The sequence below is a fragment of the Triplophysa dalaica genome, chromosome 14, assembly GCF_015846415.1.
Source record: "Triplophysa dalaica isolate WHDGS20190420 chromosome 14, ASM1584641v1, whole genome shotgun sequence".
Lineage (NCBI taxonomy): Eukaryota > Metazoa > Chordata > Actinopteri > Cypriniformes > Nemacheilidae > Triplophysa > Triplophysa dalaica.
In genome coordinates, this window is record NC_079555.1 from 4,818,814 (window position 1) to 4,837,006 (window position 18,193).

At 37.0% G+C, this 18,193-nt stretch overlaps 1 protein-coding gene across 1 annotated transcript in view; it reads left to right on the forward strand.

The window, feature by feature from the left end:
• The window catches only part of tmtc2b (transmembrane O-mannosyltransferase targeting cadherins 2b), a 90,085-nt gene extending 72,745 nt beyond the window's left edge, over positions 1-17,340 (forward strand). The window contains exons 8-12 of the mRNA XM_056766923.1: positions 358-479; positions 4,209-4,290; positions 7,963-8,077; positions 12,799-12,862; positions 15,419-17,340. Coding sequence (XP_056622901.1) covers positions 358-479; positions 4,209-4,290; positions 7,963-8,077; positions 12,799-12,862; positions 15,419-15,598 — 563 coding nt within the window. The 3' untranslated portion in view covers positions 15,599-17,340. The remainder of the gene's footprint in view (positions 1-357; positions 480-4,208; positions 4,291-7,962; positions 8,078-12,798; positions 12,863-15,418) is intronic.
• The last annotated feature ends 853 nt before the right edge of the window (positions 17,341-18,193 follow it).

The window sequence follows — 18,193 nt, forward strand, 5'->3', positions numbered from 1 at the left end:
ATCTTTTTAAGTTTAAAAACAAAATGAATGTTTTCCCAATCTATGCAATCTTGTTCTTCTCAAAATTATTATTCAATATATGTTTCTTTAAATGTACTGATTTTCATGTCATGTATATTTTGCATTCATTGTAAGTATGCTGATCAGTACCTCAGCGGCCTGGTTGTGGTTACTCAGCGCTTGTTTTGCATAAGCGGAAGGCTCCAGTGTCACGTTTCATCGACTGTCAGACTTTCTGAGGGTTGTTTCAGTTGACTGCCTCCATCTCTACTGTGGAATAAACCATGGCGTGGGAGGGTTTATGTGCTTCCCTAACTTCTGACCTGTTGACCTGACCCTTGTCTGTTCCCCTCACAGGAGAGGCCTACATGAGACTCAACAAACTCACAGAGGCCGAGCATTGGTATAAGGAATCCCTCCGAGCCAAACCGGACCATATACCTGCACACCTCACATACGGCAAGCTGCTGGCCATGACGGTAAAACACATCTCCAAACTTATTTCTAAAATTCACACCGACTTCTCATAGGGTGGTGAAGCCTACAACACATTCTTCTTTTGGATGTTGAAACGTTACACCTTAAAAAATGAATCTGGCACAAAAAGAAAAAATACAATGCTCACGGGTCTGAATTCACTCCGCAGAAATCTGTGTGGACAGATATGAGAGGAGATGTGTTAAAAAAAAGGCCTGCTGTGGAGCTGTTGTCTCAGGTTTTACTCGAGTCTGTCTTCTCTCATTTCCACTCTGGTCGTGTGGAACCTGTTCGGGCTTTCCTCAAACACGAGACCAGGCCAGCTGATGAAATAAAGAAAATAGGGGCCATCTTAATTTACCATCTTTGAAACCTGAGCAGACGGTACAGAGAAGCGGTGTGTTTGTGAAAGAGGGTTTGTTCTGAGTAATTCCACAAGTAGAAATCTAGTATTAAAAAAAGAGAAACATAGTATAATCTGTAATGGTTTACAGTGGTTTTCATGAGTCAAGTGGTGTCTATGCAGTCTGCTTTTCTGAACCAATTGATTCTTCAGTGCAGATTCTTCAGAAAAAGTAAAGACTTTTGTGTTTTAGGTGAGGTTACCGGTACCTTTTATTTATTTTTGTTTTATTAATTTGTCGGACAAAATGTTTTTCTTTCCATTCTGTATTTCCGCACATCCTTAAAGTATTTTAACTTAAAATTTTACTCTTACTCCACGACTACAATCCATAAATATTTTGTTGTTGTTTTACTTTTAATACTTTTTTAATCTAGGATTTTCTTTTACTCAAGCACATTTTTTGAGAAAAAATACTTGATTAAGGCCCGATTAACATTTCGCGTCTAAAACCGTGTGGAAAACGCGAGCTGCATTTGCGTTCTCCTTTTTTTCTAAAGCGCCTGTACTTTTGCGCTGGTTGCTTCTTGTCACATGACCTGCGGTGCGCCTTTTTGAAAAAGACCGTGTCGCCCCCTATTTCCGCCACCTTGTCTTCATTTAAAATACATATATGCACGCGGAAAAGACGCAAAATGTGAATCAGGCATAATAGTGCTTTTAATGTACTCATAAGTATTAGAAAACTAAATGTATTTATGAAACGTAGTGCAGTGAAAAGTATAATAATGTGGGGAAGTGAATTTTTTTCAAGTGCTGTCTACCTCTGCTATTAATCGATCAAAAAGAACTAAATATTTGCCTGACTATCCACTAACCTTTACAGTCAGTGTGAAGTGAATCTGTTCTGTCCCCTTAACATTTCCTTGGTGCTTCTTGTGCCACAATGACCATCTTGTCTTTACTTTATCTCTTAAATACTGCACTTATACTTCAAAGGTAGAATGTTAGTATTATTTTCTTTTAATCTTTGCTTTTTAAATTATTGTTTAAAGTGTCCACAAGTGTTCTGTCAGTGACCTCATTTACCTCAAACGTAAGAGAGATGAATAGATGTGAGAACGCGTCTGTCTATCTCAGTTGATGAAACAGTTTCTTCTTTAATTGACTCTTGTACATCAAACGCTCCCTTTCAGAGACGTACAATGCAACCAAAGAAAGCAGGTTAACTACAGAATCCTTCTGAATGAAGTCATTTGGAGAGACAAGGACAGTTCAATCCACCAGAGTCGAGCGCAATCCACCAGAGAGTCACTGCTGTGATGAAACTCAGTGAAGTAAGCGCAAACTGACTCGACTTCTGAGAGCAGTATTGATTTTAAACATAGTTTTCAGCTCAGGTCTCTCGGAACTGTGCAGTTTCTGCTTGTTTAATGCAGAAACAGAGAAGAATAGGAGTCTTCACAATCCTTTGGGTGAAAAAGAAGCTTCCTCGAGGGTGAACGCAGGCCTGTGCAGTGATCTGATACCTAGTTCACTGACCTTGAATAAACTTGAAGAGAGAGAAAGATATTTTATGAACTTAGTACAGGGTTGTGCGAGAACAGTATGAATTCAGTTTTTCAATTGAAATAAAATTTGAAATGCAGTTTACCAAAAAAAACTAGATATTTATTGGAATATATTGAAAATCAATGCTTCAAATGTCACATATAGAATGTGTTTTTGTTTTTTGTGGCCAATTTATATAGATTTTCCAGCACATGCATCAAAAGGCCAATTGTTAAATTCTGAATTTGTCAAACCTGACTAATCCGACTTTGCTCAAGCGCGCAGTGAGTTTGTGTGCTTCCTGTTCTATTCATAGTTAAGAAAACATATTTTGACAGCGGTGGTTAAAAAAACATACACAACAGTATAATAAGCCTATACATTTTTTTATATTTATGACTACTTTTTCAACATTTTAGTCCGTTCAAGAAACATAAGGATGCGTTCATCCTGTAAACATCAGGTTCCCGGTGGGATCGGCGAGATCTCGCAGTCAGGGGTCGAAAGGGGGAGTCGTGGTGAAACTCAGCCCTTTCGCCCGCTGCGCTGACCTCCCCTGACCTTCCCACTCGTACCCACCGGGGTCAAAGATCCCCACCCCGGGGATGCGTCTGTGTGTGTGAATGGGAAGGGCTTCTCAGCTGCGTTGTTGAATTCTCTCATTTCCGCGACTAATCCGCTTCAGACTTCATTCACAAACACCTCGGAGACGTCGGAACAGCAGCGTGTCTGTTGTCTCTCTGATGTCACGCTCAGATTAAGGGGTCACGGGGTGTCCAGCAGAGGGGTGTGTGTGTTCAGAGGGAAGGGGGTAAACAGGATATTGCTTGAGAGTGATAACATGACCTCAGCGAGGGTCAATGAGAAGCGTGTTTGTCAGGAACTTGACAAAGCGCATTATTGTCTGGAATCTGTACTTTTACAAGACATCTTTTTCATTTGAAATCAATACTATATGACCCCCTTTAATGTTTTTTTTTGGCCTTTACTTGTATTATATAGATACATAATAGATATTGACAAGAAATAAGTGGGGAGGAGAGAGAGGAGTAATGGGATGATAAGAGACGCCAACCTCCCGTACCGTTCATCTGTCCCATGTGTTTATTGTTCTTACTTCTCACACTCTTTCGTCATAGATTCAAGCATCCATGTCTAACAGTAAACAGCAGCCGCATAGGCATCATTGTGAATGCATTACATTGATTTAGAGTTACACACCACTGCTTTTGGGATTTAAATAACTGCGTGTTCATAAAAATACATCACAGTTTTGCAGCTGCTCGGCAGATGACTGCATGCACTGTTTATCATGGGATTCATGAGAGGATGTTATTATAATGCCTTGCGAAACGGAACCAATATGGATTCCCTTCACGTCTGAAGTTGCATGAAACATGTATTTTTATCACACGGTTGTCTGGAATACTTGATTCTCATTGGGCAGTCATGTCATCATTTGTCAAATATTTTGTGTAATGAATATTACATTTTATAATTAAATAAGACCTTGATCTTTGTTTCATTTCTCTTACGTTATTCATGTAAATTAGTGTATTTTATACGTAACGATATGCACGCTCTGTTGCTTTAAACATCCAATATTTCCATTGTGTCATAACATTTGGTCAACAAATGTGTGCTTACAGTATCGACTGTAATGACGATACTCTATTTTGTTAAATTTTATAACTTGTATAGATTGTATGGAAACTGTATGGATTGAAATTATAAACGCATTTCCTGTTGCTTCAGTGAACATTATAAAGGTCAGAGGTCAATAATGAAAAATGCAAGAACTCAGAAATGTCTGACGTGCTTTGTTTTTTTTTTTCAGGGTCGCAAAGCAGAAGCGGAGAAATTCTTTCTCAAGGCGATCGAGCTTGATCCCATGAAAGGAAACTGCTACATGCATTATGGTCAGTCATGTAATGGTTTATCTCTCTCTCTCGCTCTCTCTCTCACGCACACGGGCTAAAACAACGTTAACAGGTCACTCTGTAATGGGAAGATAATGACCTTGCATGAATCCAGACATTGTACAGTACGTACTTTGCTGACGCAGAGGAATTTGTGAAATACTTTGTGGTTTCTCTAAGCTGTAATTGTTCATATTTAGCTCTTTATCTGTTGTTGGGCTTCTAATTGCGGTTAGGTTTGTTGGGTCTGTCTCGACAAGATAGATGATGCTTTGCAGGAAGTAATTGTTTCTCAGTTATCTGAGGCGTACCTGCTATACAGATGTTATTCCAGTGATACCAAACCACCCACGGCCGGGCGAGTCGACAGGGATAATTAGATCTTATTTCTCAAAGGAAAGCAGCATATGAGTGTCTGTATGAACATGATTTAGGCAAATTATACCCTCCGGCCACTTTCTCTCTGAGTGAGACTCGGAAACTATTATTGAAGCTCGCTCTTTATGGGTTTTACCCTTTATCCCAACAATAGTTTATTTATTAAAGCTGTTCATCAGATTTGGGATTTCTACTTAGTTTGCATATGGATCGTTTTATAATATGGCCGACTATTTTAAGATTTTAAGAACTTTATGTGACAAATTGTTTTTGATAAAAAAATTAACATTTATGTACTGTACACATTAATATTAAGCCAGATATTTATTTCTTGCTCTAGTGTGTCGGTAGGAAAAATCAATTTACTTTTTCAAACATTTGCAGGTTAGTTTCTACAAGCATCTTGGAAACATTGCCACAGTTATTCTGGATTGTGTATTTATTAAGACAGACTCAATGATGAATGAAAGATCTCTGTGTGGAGCACCGGCTGTTGTCACACTCTTTGTGCATCCAAAAATCTCACTGGATTATTACAAATAATTATCAAGGAGTGTTTGGGAACTGATTCCTACTGTGTGTCAGTAGTGAAACTGATATTTCCTACTGACACACTACAGCTAAATATATAAATTTGTGGCTGAAAAACATTTTTTGGCATGAAAACACTAACAGACTTTTCCATAGTACTGTATATCTAGGTCTCAACCTGAGATGGCTGGCTAGACTTCAACATTCCCTATGAACTCAGTAGACAAAGGGAAATGGAAGTTGGAAATACGGCCAAAAGTGATGTCCAACTTTGAAAAGTTGACATCTTTGCCTTTCTATACAAATATATTATTAAAGAAGTATTAAAAATTTCATATGCGTGTTGTGAAATTAGAGACTTGGACTGTAAACTGATTCTGAAGCTCAGGACAATTTTAAGAAGGCTTGGCAAAAAATGTACAAAATATTACTATATAAAATATTAACAAAGTTTAATAACAGGTAAGATTGTAGTCAATGCATACTTTATCTTTCGTGACCTTTTTTGTATAGACTACAGAATATGAATGAAACCCATATTCCCTGATATGCTGTTAACAAATATTTAGTCCCGTAAATACATTAAAAGACTATAGTGTTTTGTCCATTTTGAACAACATGCCTCATATTTTATATTTGTTTAATCGAATCTGAGACAATAAAAGCAAATATCATACAAATATGTGCTCCCGAAGATCACATATGGCCATTAATGAAGATCTCTGTATGTTTACATATATTTTTGTTATAATATTGCTTTCAAACTGTGGGGTTGTTGGGTTATCCGCTTCCTTCAAATCTGAGATTTCCATTGTTGTCCCTGGATGCACTGTGGCTTTCATCCAGATAAACACGGCACCTCTGGCTAAAACAGATAACGTGTTTTCCACTCGAAAGCTGCCAAAGCATCTGTGTAATATAATCTAGTGAGTGTCTGATCTGAGATCTTTGGAGCGCAAAACTATCAGAAGGCCAATAAGGACGATCTCATGTTTCCCTCTATTGTACTGCAGAACGTGCCTCCTCTTCTGTAGTTTCCATTTTGTTGTTAGACTCCCACTGTCATTCACTATATGGTAACAAATCTTATCTCATAAGCAGCTACAAATCACATTTAGATCAAAGAGGTGCTACTATTATAAAAGCAAACCCAAGTATTTCCTTTGGTAATACACTTCAGAGCATAACTCAACCCAAAACATAGTATCTGAATTCATCTGCCTTGGATGCTGTGCTGTTGTTTTTTCTAAAGAACATCTTGTAATACCCTTAAAGACAGTGGTAACATAGTGATGATGGGACCCAGGCTATTACGATGGCCCTCCTGGGCTGCAAGGTTGTGTAGGTCAATAGAAGGGAACCCATATAAGCAAATTTGTGTGTCTAATCCACTTCATTTAAGTTAACACAAATCTTTATCTTTTCAAGGCCTAAAGAGATGTATTCAAGAAATGTTTTAAAAGCAGAATGACTTATTGTTTCAGCCTTACTCACGGGCTGTGGTGACATGTTTTTTTCGTCACGGATGTCTTTGGTTTTCTTCCCATTTATCAAATCTAGACAATTGATTGATGCTACATTTATACATTTTAAGATACATTTTATGCAAAACGAATTCAAAGAAATGTTTTCTACTAAAATAACTTTAATATTAAGCGGTCAATGTCTGACCCACTCCATGTCCCCGCCGGGCATATTGCACATTTTATGAGCCTATCTTAGTTGCGCTGTATACTTTCCATAATCAACATTGACCTAGATGAAAATAAAAAATAATCATATTTTCTTATATTGAAACAAATTTGAAATTAAAAACGCTTCTTTAACCCTTTGGCCGTGGAACCCACCGGTGCCTACGATGTATTTTTTCCTCATGACATCGAAAACATCCAAAAACACTTGCTATAAAGATTAGTGCAAGGCATTATTATAAACAATAAATGGTCGGCCTTTATTCGTGTACACAATAATAACAAAACCCTGTGCTTTTGTAAAATACATAAAAACATAAACAGTGCACTGTCTCTGCGAAAATCTTTCTGAAGTATACTTTTCAAAGATGGACTGGCAGGGGTGTAGCCTACCTTTAGTGTTACCTAAAGAGACATATCCATTCCTTAAGAAATACGGTCGTCTGTATTAAACAACAGGCGATCTATCGCTGGAATGTGTTGTTTTTGAAATCATGGCGAGTGCTCGTTGCTATTCGTTCCCTCTCTGTGCTTCAGCACAATGCACAGTATTCACACAGACAATCGAGCGCGTCGTTCTTGTAAAAGCGGCCAAAAAAACGCACAGAAACGTTTTTTTGCTCTTCTTATACAATCACTAATGAACTCGTTTGGTTTTAATGAGAAAAAAAACTATTTTGTTTCTACTTTCATCCAAAGCTACTTAGTAACTGTCTGGTTTTGCCTTTAAGCACAAGATTGTGAAAAAGCTACTTTACTACAATGCGTCAGGCTACTTCTGTGATCTGCGACAACGGTACAGCAAACATTTCCAATCCCAGTTCCTCCCTTTTCCGCAAGCCTACAGGAGTAAGCATTTAATTTGTCATGGAAACATGCCTATCGGAGAAATCTAAATTGGACAAATAGTCTGTCTGTGACTAGCGTGGTGTAGTAGCGGCCTGCTATCTCATGTTTCAGAGACTTGTTGTAGACCTAACCATCCCTTCCACAGCCATAGGAAATATTTCACATTTGTCTTTCTGAGGGAGTCAAAGGATATATTAAATGAAATTCCTCTTTCCTTCCTCAGGTCAGTTTTTGCTGGAAGAATCTCGGCTTTTGGAGGCTGCTGAGATGGCGGAAAAGGCAGCGCGTTTGGACAGTGAAGAATTCGATGTGGTTTTCAGTGCAGCTCATATGTTCAGGTGAGGAGGACGTGCTAGGATTCACATGGACAACATTTTTACCATGATTGAATACCTTTGCTTCTGTTCAAAATGGGGCATTTTTCCCATAATGCAGGGCAGCCACATCGCTGTGGTTGTCAGCTGGTGGGTTCACTGTAAACCCGGATAAATTGGCAATACTCAAATATTTTGAGGCATCGTTGCCTCAAAATATTTTTGTTTTAGAGGTTCTCGGTTTAAGTAAGCAGAACTTTCCTATTTGTATTACTGTTAAGTTAAAGTTTTTACCAAATCTTAGCAAGTTCGACTTAAATATTTAATTTATCCTTATTATGAAATTAACTAGACAGAACTTAAATAAGTACAACAAAATTGCATTTTTAAGGTAACTAAACTAAATTCTTTCGTTTTTTTTAGTTGACTTATTTCTTAGTCTAATGCATAAATCAAACAGTTTGACTTATTTAACCCAATTGAGCAAGAAGAGACTGATCTCAGAACTGGCATTAGCACAGTTCCTGCTCACTGGTAACATAACACAAGTTACAGGTCAAATGTGGCTTCGCAGAGCGTAATCACAGGCACCACTCTTCTAAACAATGGTAACCACAAGACTGAAAAATGTGTCAAACTCTTCTAAACATCTAAGAGAAGTGAACATTAAACAAGTCTTTAACTTTAATAAAAACATGTAAATAAATCATATTTTTTTTATTCAATCTCCTAATGCATTCTGACGCAAAGCATGCTGGGAATTCCTTCTTGACCAATTGTGTTGAATTGACATGTGCAAGTAGTAAATCAATTTTTTAAGTTTGTCAAAACTTCAAGTTAATCAATAATAATCATTATACTTTACTCAAAAGTAAAAAAGAGTTTCAGGAGCTTTTAATATTTAGGTAAGTAAAACTTTTTTATAAAACTAAGTTTGCATAACTTAATCTGTTTGATTATTTTGAAATTTGGGTTTACAGTGTTGCATATGAAAAGTGTTGTCAATGGGTCTAGTCAGAAAAAAATGAGCTGAACACTATTTGTGGAATTTCAGCTATATTAAGTATGGTTTACATAAATATAGTTTGTGCAAGCCTCAATTTTTTATATACAGAATACATTATATAAATTGCAAGTTTGAATGTCATCTTTTTCTTAAAGGAATTTTCAAAAATTCTGTCAACTCATGTTTTTCAAATTTGTATGACTAACTAACTTCTGCAGAACACAAAAGAAGATATTTTGAAAAATGTTGGTAACCGAACAATGTCTGTACCCATTCCCTTATATTGCGCAGACTAAAAAAATATGCAAGTCAATGGGTGTCACCTTTGTTCGGTTACCACCATTCTTTTGTTTTCTGCGGAAAAAGTCCAGTAAATGATAAAAATCTTTTTAAGGATATCTTTGTTTTCTTTTGTACAACAGGTTTTACATTATGTTGGGATGTCAGTTAATGACAAGACTGTTCAAATTTGTTGTAAATCACTGCCCCAGAGAATGTTTGTTTTCTTTTTTGTCTTTTTTTACTCTTTGTTTCCACCCGCCCATTTCTATAGATGTGTTCTTTCTCCTGCCATACCGCTGCACCCCAACTGGAAACGTTTGGTTTTCGGACATGTAATGTCAGCGTTTATACCCTTTCCTTGAGGATTTTGTTCAATACACTTGTATTATAATTGCTACCCTCGCTTCGCATGGTGTATGGTTACATATTTCCTAAAAAGTATTAAAGCCCTAAAGCAGAGCTTCACAGAGCTTAATGCTACACGAGTTCAAACACTTGGTTCTTAATTGGTGTCTTAGACTTTGTCCTCTCGCCATCACGCTGGCTTGTGGTCTTTCTTATTTGAAGATCATGTTCCTCCTACTGTGTTTGTCTTGGAAAGATCTACGGAAGGATCTCGGACGGGGGGGGAGGCGAGTGTGAGCGGGATGGGGAAGTAGAAGTACAAGGCTGCTTTAGATGTGCAGCATTTTCCTGCGGCTCTCAGGGGCCTGTCTGTACTGACAGGTTTGTTTCCATGATATTCGGTTTCTCTGGTCCACTTCGAGAATCATTTTGATAAACCTCAGCCAGATTGTGAGGCCATAGTCTATGTATTTATTGTCGCTCTGTCAGTACAAAGTATTTAGTGTCCATATATTCATAAAAAATACAGCGTGCTATTTGGTGGATATGACCCTCTAACAGCCTTAAAGGGATAGTTCACCCAAAAATGAATATTATTTCATCATTTACTAACCCTCATTTCATTACAAACCTGAATGATAGAAAACAAAAAATATATTTTGAGAAATGACTTCATTCTATGTCTATACAATGGAAGTCAGTGGCGACCAATGTTCTTCAAAATATCTCATGTGTTCTGCAGAAAAAGGTCATAGAGGTTTAGAAATGATTTAAGGGCGAATAAATGAGCGAAAAAAAGTCTGTTTGGGTGAAATATTCCTTTAACTTACCATTGGACACCCACTTGACATTTCAAACCTGTGAGGCTTTCTTTCTTCTGCAATACACAATTGAAGATATTTTGAAGAATGTCAGTACGAGAAAACTTGGTCTGCATTGACTTGCATTGGTTTTGTGTCCATACAATAGAAGATAATTGTGACCAGTGGTTTTTGGTTAACAACATTTTTCAAAATATCTTCTATTGTGTTTAGCGGAAAAAATGTTTGAAATGACATAATCTGTGGATTCTATTGTGGTGGGGTGGAGGGAAAGTTTCAGTTGCAATTAAAGAAATTAGTATTTGTTCAATTTAATTTTAGAAGTTTTGATCTCCAGCAGAAAGGTCCAATTGCTGCTGTCTTTCACATTTTTTACTCTGTATTTGTTGTGGTCGTGGGGAGCAGTTCAGTCTTAACAATGAGTTTTGACTTCCCGTTGACAGCGGTGGCTATTTTTTTACTGCTGATGCCCAAGGGATCCCTTTGTCTTTGCAGACAGTTCTAGTGATCAAGCCATGTTTAATTGAATGGATGTGAAAATGATTTGGAGTTAAACGCAAGATGTTGGAGGATTTTAAAACAGAATGCTGAATGGTAAACACATGGTTGGGTTTAAAGGCTGTTTAGCACATTTGAACATGTTATCTTTATCTTTTTCTGTATTTTGAAGTTAAGAGATCATTTAGATGTAAAATTTCAGCCCGGTAAATCACTCCTTACAAAATAAAATCATCTACGTGAGCTGTTTTAAGCAAACAGAAGTAAAGGTTTTCTAAGAATACACCATGCATATATTTTAAGGTTCTTTTTCTAGATTACAAGTATTTTGGAATTGGATGACCATACAACCATCAAAAGTTTTTTTTACTCATCCTTGTATTTTTTGGGGGACATGGCAACCTACTTCAACCATAGATAATATTTTATGAAGGAAACTTAAAACACTGTGTCTGTGACCCAAATGTGCCATCTTTCTCACATTATAGATGGAAAGCTGTTCAGAGTTTGTACACGGATAAGGGCTTTCTGGCAAAATCTCTGTATATGTATTTGTAATAAATTCATCTCTCACTCATTTCAAGGTTAAGAAACTGGTGCATTGTGCATCCATACAATTGATCTGCTTGAATATTTTAAATATCGACTGAAATCAAAATGAACTTTTTTCCTTTCATTAAAAATATGTTCGCCTTTCGGACAACAGTATTCTGATATGCTCCTAAACGCTGAAAAAAATGTCTTTCTTGAAACGTAAAAAACCTGAAATTTTTACATGGAAGTCATTTGTCTCTTTTGTAGTTGCAGGTTTAAAAACAGGGTTTCAGCTGGGTCTTAAAAAATATTAAAAGTCGATAAATATATATGTAGAAAATTAAGGTGAAATTTGTTGAAACCAGTAACTTTGTATTGGCACCTAATGTATTATGGCTCCTGTATGAACTATCGCTTATTGCTCCTAAACTCTTTGTAAGTCGCTTTGGAAAAAAAGCGTCTGCTAAATGTCTAAATGTAAATGTAATGTAAATGTAAATGTAATCAAACCCATGACCTTGGCATTGCTAGCGCCATGCTCTAACCACTGAGCCACAGGAAAGCTTGCGCTATCTTACAATCAGTAATATTAACTTACAAGTCAAACTTTAAGTGGTGATGAGGTCTTAAAATGAATGGAAAGAGTCTTAAAAAAGGTCTTAAAAAGTATTAACTTCAGCTCTTTGATTTCTTTTTTCCCCCGGACAAAGTAGGACATTTGTAATAACAGCATGACAGCTCTGGTTTCTCCAACCTAAACTCTTACCTGACTGTGTGTGTCCACATTGAGCTCTGTTTGTGTAGGAAGAATAATTACCGGCAGGTGAAAGATACATACTGTACACAGTGGCCCATATAGTGCCACACCTGAGCCAAAATTCCAAAATAAAAGTTCTGAAAAAAGCTCTACTGTAATATCAATTATTTTCAAATGCAATTGGTTTGATATGGAAATGCGTGAAAGTAAAGTACAGTACAACTTGAATGTGCACGAAATGAAATGCAAAATGCATCTTTTGGTTTTTACATAGCTAAAGATCTTCAAAGCATTTAGTCAGTTGTAGGTCATGAAACAAAAAATAAGGGTTCTACCTTCTGCGTTGTTAATAAAAATTGCAATGTCTCGTAGTTTTATAACCCTCTTTGGCCTCTAAGCAGCTTTTCCATGGCATTGAAGTTCAAAAAATGGTTCCCAGTTTAATGGTCAGGTACATTTGTGCTTCAAACTAAAGTAATACAATGTTTATTTGCTTTTATAGGCAAGCCAGTCTCAATGATGGCGCTGAGAGGTTCTACATACAGGCGGCCAACCTGAGACCCAAAGTAAGTAAAGCTCGACACGCATGTGACATCCACACACACGCTGTTCGACTCTCATTGATTGGTGTGACTCAACTTCTTCCCAATAGTTCCATCAATAACAAAACTGTTGAAGCTTTATAGGCAGTTATTGTGGTTTTGCTTTTTGAATTTGTTTTCACTGTGGAAGGAGTTGTGCTATTACTTTGACAGCATGTCACAGATTGAGATTTAAGGCTGGAATACACTACAATCAAAATCTGAGAAGATTTAAAAAAAAACTAGACATCACACACTACCCGATAAGACTTTCTGGAAGTCCAAACGGAGCAAAATCTGAGCAAAAGTCTTATAGTGTATACCAGCCTGTACTTGTAAAGAATGTTCTGGTGTTATTTTGATCTACTAAATGCAAATTACGCCGTCTGCCATTGTCATATATAGTAATACATAGTTATTCCCTTCATGTTTTGTCTTTGAACTGCACTCAAATTATATTGCTTCTCGAGTTCGACGCCACTAGTTGTAAACCACAAGTTTTTCGCTAGGAAAATGGACATCGGCACCATGGTTTCAATAGTGTGCTGTGTCTGGACTTTTGCACTGGGTTACCCCAGGCCAGCAGCTGTTTCAACAGAGGTCACAAGATCCTTTCCACATCTGGTTCCGCTGATGCTGTCACCACATGCCAATATGGTGTTGTGAGGGATACTGTGTGGTCATGGGGAACAGGGTGAAGGAGGGCGGTCAGGAAACTTCTTGAGGCCACAGTGGGGTCCATTCCCCGACCTCCACTGCGCACTTCCTCTCATGTGACAGTATCTTGTCTGTATGGTTTGTGTTGATGTTTAATCATTGTTTTTGGAGGGTGAAGACACAAGAGTCTAAATCGGTTTCCTGTGTGTCCGGCATCTGGAGGACTATTTAAAATTGTGAAAATCAGGCGTCACGCCCTTCGGAAAAGAATGCAAAAGTGTAAATTATATAGACAAAAGGATTGGGATGCCCTCTTCTAATAAACAGCTTTGATTATTTTTCCTCATTTCTGTGAGCACAAATGTAAAAAAATTATATGATAGATATGCAATATAATAAACATAACTATGTCTTCAGAGGTGTATAAAGACCTTAAATAATGAAACGTTATGTTTTTATTACCTTAGAATGAGATATTTCTATCTACTTACTCCGTGGGTCCCCTTACATGGAATTCGTCAACAGACCGCTTTTCGTAAAAACGTCATCTTCTTCTACAAAGAAGCGAAAATGTGACGACATCTTACTTCTGTGTGAGCCACTGTAGTGCTTCGAAAGGGAGTTGTGGTGTGAGCCATTGGTTGCAATTCGCAACCTCACCAATAGATGCCGCTTAAATTGTTTTAATTCAAATTATTGGAATTGTCCATGTAGTGTACAAATACGGGTTGATGGGGTTGTAGATTTTGTCTGTATTTAACAGGGTTACAGTAGATAACTTATTTGTTTGGAATATTCTTTGGTTTGCTTCCAACAAGTCTCAAATAACAAGAAACAAAATGCAAATATTCAGATACTTTTATACAGAAATCGACTTTATTGTTTGGATGTAATATATAAACCATTTGACCATTGAACTACAAAATATGTATGTACTGTAATATTTTTTTTAATGTGATATAAAATGACTGTGGTCTAAACCACACGCTCCTGTTTTTCATGCATACTTTGCTCCGTAGCACTTTTCGTCCGCTGTGAATATATCGGATGGTTTTGAGTTACGTACTTCGATGGTTTGATTCAGATCCGTGCTTGCTCTAAGAAGTAAGGGTATGTGTCACCTGAGTGCAGTTAATGCAGTTTACAGTTCATTAATCCCTCAGTGTTAGTTTGAGGTTTGACTTCTCTGTGAAGGTTCAGATAGCACTACTATTTTACTTATGCACTTACATATTATATACCACCATCACTTTGCTCCGAGTTTCCATGTAGAACAACCTGGCAGCTGGCCAAAAAGGCAGTTAGTTTAAGAGTTTTTTGCTTTTTTCTCTCTTGAGTGTTGTTGAATAAATGACTCTCACTTAAGAGATTCCAAACGAAGCATAAAGCTTGGGCAAAAATGTATTTGTAGATTAAATCACACTGTCTTGCAATTAAAACGTTTTGATGTTGCTGAATGAGTGGGTTAGTATCCTGATGGACTAGCCTTTGTTCAACCCAAACCACGGCAACAAATGTGTTTTTCTATGTCTGTGTTGGGACCCCAGTGGCCCTGCGTGGTACGCTGGAATAAATTTAATTTACGTGTCTATTCGAATCCTCTCATGTGATAAGAATCAGCGTGGTCAACATATTGTTTCGATTGAATCCTGATTCAGTCAACATGAATCATATATCCCTGACGTAAGAAAAACAGATGATGGGTGTCCAGTAGAGTTACAGGCTGGAGAATAACAGCCTTTCCGCCTAAATTTATGGTTTCGTGAACTTTTAAGAAAATAATAAAGCTAAGATATGACTTCAACATAACCTCCATTTGCACGCAAACCGGATAAATATTAATTAGTTCCTCCTACACATTCTGTTTCTCTCTCTCTCTCGTAGTATCCAGCAGCTCTCATGAACCTCGGGGCCATCCTCCATCTCAACGGTAAACTTCAAGAAGCAGAGGCCAATTACCTACGAGCCTTAGAGCTGAAACCAGACGACACCATCACACAGTCCAACCTGAGGAAGCTGTGGAACATCATGGAAAAACAGGGCTTGAGGACCTTGGCTCCATGACTTTGGATGGCTTTTACTATTGAACACCTTCGCTGAAGTTTAAAGTGAGATGTTCTCACCGGTGAGGTAATACAGAGTAAGGAAGCCCTCAAAACTTCGTTTACCTCACTAGATTCTCAACGTCATGAGAGCACCCACGTCTGGTATAACGGAGAACTTCTGGAACGCTCTAGAACATCAGAGGACATCTGCTCTTCGTCCTCAACTGGAGTCTTGAACTTGAAGTGGCCCATCGATACATACTTGAAGTGTCACGACAGATTAGATTTTTATTAGCTAGTTGACACGCAATAGTCTTGAAGGGCAATATTTGTCCCAAGGCTGAATAAAATTCCCATGAGCATGTACAGTATGTTAAGTTCCTTGATCCGTGTGATTTGAATCATTAATATTTAATGAGTTCATTGTGGCTCACGGACAAAACATTTGCGTAGAATTTTATGAGCTGACGCGTGATTCGGCCGCAACTTGAATAGACCACAAAACATAAGTTGTACATTTTTTCCACCTACAGTACAAAAAAAGTTAGGTTTGCACGTTTGATATGTGAAGTCATGGTTCGTGAAGGATTTAAAGCGGAATGCAAATTTTGAACTAATGAAACCTACAGTATTTTTATATAGTACATCTATTCAGTCACAGTGCACCCACATTTAATAAACGTCTACGAGGATCATGAATTCCATCTGTTTTGAACTATCTTGCCAAAATGACATGAAATCTGAAGGGAATATTCGATGGGCTAAGTAGCCTGAAGGAATTTTTAAAGACTCGATTTATTTTTGCCTTAAAAAATTGTGATGTTCACACTTATGCATTTGGTAGACGCTGACATCCGAAGACACTTCGCATTCAATGTTTGTGTTCTTTGGGAATCAACCGTGTGACCTTGGCATTGCTAGCGCTGTGCTCTACCAGTTGAGCTACGGGAAAACTCATGTAGCAGAAACAAAAGGACTTTCTATCTACATTTTCTATTATTGCTGTACTAACATAAAAGGTGAAGGATTAAAAAAAGTTCAGATTTTACAAAACATTTTCAGAGATGGACCACGTGTTTCTTCTACTTCTTATGGCAAAGTCTCCATCACTGCATTAGTTAGGCGGATCCGGTAGAGTTCAAACAATGCTTTGACTGATAACTCCTAACCAAATATAAATCCTTTCAATTTTGCACTCATCTAACAATATACAGCCATAATTTTATAAGGGATTGTTTATGTGTAATATCGGTTTAATATTGTTTTATGTTGGAGTGTATAAATGGAGCTTAATATATAAAACAACACATGTTGTCGTTCACGTGTGAAAATGGTGATACAAATTAATTATCATTCTTACAATTACGGTTTCATTGTCTGTTCTCGTCCCTGATTTTCAGTGTTGTGTACATATTGATGGAAAAAACATCTCTTTATCTGTTGGTCTCACCGGTTTCTATGAGGTTTCTATGTTTTATGAAGTGTGTTTTATGTGATGTCAGTTTTCCATCATGTTAAAGGTCTAGCGAGTGAAGTTGTAGACAGCCGAATCAGTATTAACTTATTTCTTTTGTGTCGTCATAATGAATGAAAAACAGCTGGCACTGTTGTGTGTCAAAAGTATGCAAAAGATTTGCAAATCAAGAGTCCCTTATTAGAAAAAAAAAGTTAATTGAACAATCCAGACCTGTGTAAAGAAACATTTTTAAGGGTGTGTAAAACAGTGGGAACTTTTTGAATAAATCCGGAATTTGTAATGCATTTGTGTGTCTCTCAGAAGAATCTGCCTCCTCATTTCTCTCCTGTTGATTTTTCTTCTACAGTTGTGCCTGAAATTCAAACAATAGTCATTATTATTTCAATATTCTGATCTTTTTTAACATAAGTATATATAAGAAAGCTCAGTAAAGAATATGTAGAATTAAGAGTATAGTTCACCCAAAAATGAAAATACTGAAATCATTTACTGACTTGTTACCAAACAGATCTCATTCGCTATTTACTGCCATAGTAGGGAAAATAAATACTATGGGAGTCAAATGGGGGATGAGATCTGTTTGGTTACTGACATTCTTCCTCATATTTTCCTTTGTGTTCAGCAAAACAAAGATATGTATACAGATTTGGGGTTTGTATTTTATTCAGAATTTTCATTTTTTGGTGAACTATCCCTTTAACCCTGAAGACATCTGAAAAAGACATGTACAACTAAAACTGTATGGATTGCTCTTTTCTGTGGAACAAGAAAACCCTTACAAAATAAAACAAACCTAAGCATTTTTATGAAAGAAAACCATTATTTTGGTATATAGTAATATAGAACTTTTACGTTGCTGATATTTATTTTGTCGTCTTAAGGGCTTGTAAGTCCCGAGTCACAGTGTGCTTTCATTGTATGAAATAAAACATCAGATATTATTTGAAAACTATAAAATTATAACAAAATATAAATCATTTTCAAACTTTTTTCTTTTTTAGGTGAACTGTTCCTTTAAATTAATATTGTATTTGAAATACTGACCCGACAACACTTCCTTGCTTTTTGCATTCCTAGTAAGAGCATTAGAAGTGCACGTCGCTTGTATATTTGTTCATTCTTTAATGTCATCGTGTT